Consider the following 2,958-nt stretch of genomic DNA (forward strand, 5'->3'; position numbering starts at 1 on the left):
ATATATATAGGTGGTTACTGATCTGTAAATCAACCGATCGGTGGTCATCGATTAGAGTTCGATGTATGACACTGATAAATGTTTTAATTCAAGCAAGGTATAGAGAATATTAGCATTTTGCTGACTGATGTTTCACATGAGCTGGACTTGATCGATAAAAACGTGTGTGTGTGTGTGTGTGTGTGTGTGTGTGTTTGTGTGTGTTTGTGTGTGCGTTTGTGTCTGGGTGTATACGTTGATGTAATTGAGTATTTGCATAGATGTAGCTGAGTGTACACTCACGTGTGTGGTGGGTGTCGGTGGAATTGTGAAAAAAGAATGAGTAATCGTGTAGTTTTGTTTACAGAGTCAGAGAAGCTAATGCGTGTGTATGCTGCGAGAGAGAGAGAGAGAAAAGAGGATAGGATAGGATAGGATAGGTTAGGAAAGGCGGTGGTTGCTGCCACACAGTGAATAGGGATCGAGAGAAAGAAAAAAAAAACAGGGTACAGGATCCAGAAGTGCTGCACAATCTGTGATGATATGTTACTTTTACATCAAGCCAATGGACCTATTCATAAAACGAACAGGATGTGAAAAAAAGAGGATACTCTTTCATAACGAAAATTATCTGAACGACGTATAGTTTACAACTGACTTCCTAGTCATCGATAATAAATAGAAAATATACACACAACAGAGATGGACAACCTCAGAAATATCCGTTAGACGATAAAATATAGGAATATTAATAAAAATACCTTTATTTATTTTTTTTCAAGAAGAGATTTATTCTATGGCCATAAAATGCTAGTCAATCAGGTGATATCTTTAACACTAAAAACAAGATATGTAAGTCATAAAGCTACCTTAATTAAAACTAATTGAGAGTGGCTGAAGCCTTGTTACACTGTTTGATATGAGAAGAAGGGGTCTGGAATTGCTCCCCACCCTTCGAAACAGACAGAAATCTAAGCTTGTAAACAGACAGTGTTTTAACCCAGTAACCATCCATGTAAGGACAGTGTATGTGTATGTAAGACGTGGATATCGATTGAAACAATTATACAACTAAATCTGACAAGACTTTAGAAAGTTATTCTAATAGTATGCAAAAAAGAAGTGAAAGAGAAGTGGCATGTTCGGTACTTGAGAGCTCATATAACGAAAAAGGATGTAGTGGTATTATAGTTAGAGCGTGTCCTGAATAAAACTATCCTGTTGTCTTTATTGATATTGTTAATACGTAATAATGTCTGGAATGAGCGGGTGACCCTAACCTTCTCAGCTTCGTAAGACAGACATACAGGGGTGTGTCAAGAGGAGTAGGCATGAAGGGTGTATGTAAAGTGGAATAAACCTAATGACTAATGACAGCGGTGAGACTATAGAGGATGAAGGAGAGATAGATGTATGATAATTAGTGAATATCACCACCTTGTTATTATTGCTGCTGATATAACAAGCGCATTGTTTGATTTTACCTTTCTCTCTCACTGAAGAAAATTTAAATCCTGGAGTTGGTGGGGGATAATCGGTTATGTTGGTTGGGGTAGACAAGGTATATTTTCTTCGTATAACATTGTGTACTAGTAATGGGAATAAGTAATAGTAGTAGTAGTCATTGTGAAAGGCGAAGACAAGATAAGAGGCGAGAACATGTGACAATGTGATGTTATGTGTCATAAATAACAGATAGGTGTAGGACAGGACACTGGTCAGATAGGGGCACTGGCTGACATTTTTAAATGTCTGAGTATATATATATATTAAACGATCAACGTATGTAAACAATAAAGTGTCATTGTATCTACGTGTGAATACAACTGTATGAATTTGTGTTTTAAATGTGTGTGTGTGAGTGTGTAGACACATATCCCAAGGCGTGAAGTAAATAATAAGTGTGAAGATATTACCTTTTGTCTTTGCCACAACATTGTGTGATACAATTGCCCATAGTAGAGTGTCTATGAAGGAACACTCGCCGAGAATGCAAGGTGTCTGGCGACAGACTAGCTGTGGCGGCATTGGCTGCAGTAGCGAGTGCAATGGTTCACTTTAATAATGGTAAGTAGACGCCTTACTTCCAGGCCAGCAACAAGGATGACACCGAATATTAGATAGTAAGTAATCTCCGATTGTGTTGGTGAGAAGCTGGACGGCGACCATGGTGGAGCAACACACCCTGCTAACCGACAGACAGAGATGAGCTGTTTAGTTGCCGCTTTCTCTGTCTGGAGAAGTTAAAAGACACCAGTAGCAGCTGTAGTAGAATGTCGACTGATTGTATGGATGAATGTAAAAGCAGGCAAGAGGAGGCGTCGTCAGTGACAACAGGGAGAACAAGCGAGGACGGTGGTGGTATGGCGGCAGTTAAACGATCGGAAACGGAAATATGGTGGATCGATAAATCTAGGCTGTTAGCAGACGACACATGGAGAGGCAAACATTTAGTGGGGCGAACTTGGGAGAAATTAAATCATGTATATTTATTCAGAAATAACAGGAATATCCTTGTTAGAATATTATTTAAAATACTAGGGAAACAATTGATTCGCTAAAATTGAATGACAAATATAGCGAGGAATGAATTGTGATGGTAATTAAAGTTGGAGGAAAGGACAAAGTATTTTACTTCCAGCTTAGTAAAACCAGTCACGGTCAAACTGGTTTTACTAAGTTTGACCGTGAACGGTCCGTCGAAAGAAAAATTACTTTCAATTTTTTTTTTTAGTTGTGTAGCCCATCTAATGATGATGAACCATGTTTCATGCAGCCTGATTCTCAAGAAGAGTTACCTATGACTGTAATAAATTAATACATTTAGGTGATGATGAACTAAATGATGATGCAAAAAATTGTAGAGCATCAGAGACAAGAAGTAGTAGTAGTAGTAGTAGTAGTCGTCGTCGTCGTCGTCGTAGTAGTAGTAGTAGTAGTAGCAGTAGTAGTAGTCGTCATAGAAGAGTAGTAGTAGTA

General features: G+C 38.3%; 1 protein-coding gene across 7 annotated transcripts in view; it reads right to left on the reverse strand.

The window, feature by feature from the left end:
* LOC106871165 (AP-1 complex-associated regulatory protein) overlaps nt 1-2,362 on the reverse strand; it is a 253,283-nt gene extending 250,921 nt beyond the window's left edge. For all 7 annotated transcript variants that reach the window (XM_052967473.1, XM_052967476.1, XM_052967477.1 and 4 more), the window contains exon 1: nt 1,896-2,362. In XM_052967473.1, the coding sequence (XP_052823433.1) occupies nt 1,896-1,916 (21 nt within the window). In that variant the 5' untranslated portion in view covers nt 1,917-2,362. The remainder of the gene's footprint in view (nt 1-1,895) is intronic.
* Nucleotides 2,363-2,958: the final 596 nt, after the last annotated feature.

Source organism: Octopus bimaculoides, chromosome 4, assembly GCF_001194135.2.
Source record: "Octopus bimaculoides isolate UCB-OBI-ISO-001 chromosome 4, ASM119413v2, whole genome shotgun sequence".
Classification (NCBI taxonomy): Eukaryota; Metazoa; Mollusca; class Cephalopoda; order Octopoda; family Octopodidae; genus Octopus; species Octopus bimaculoides.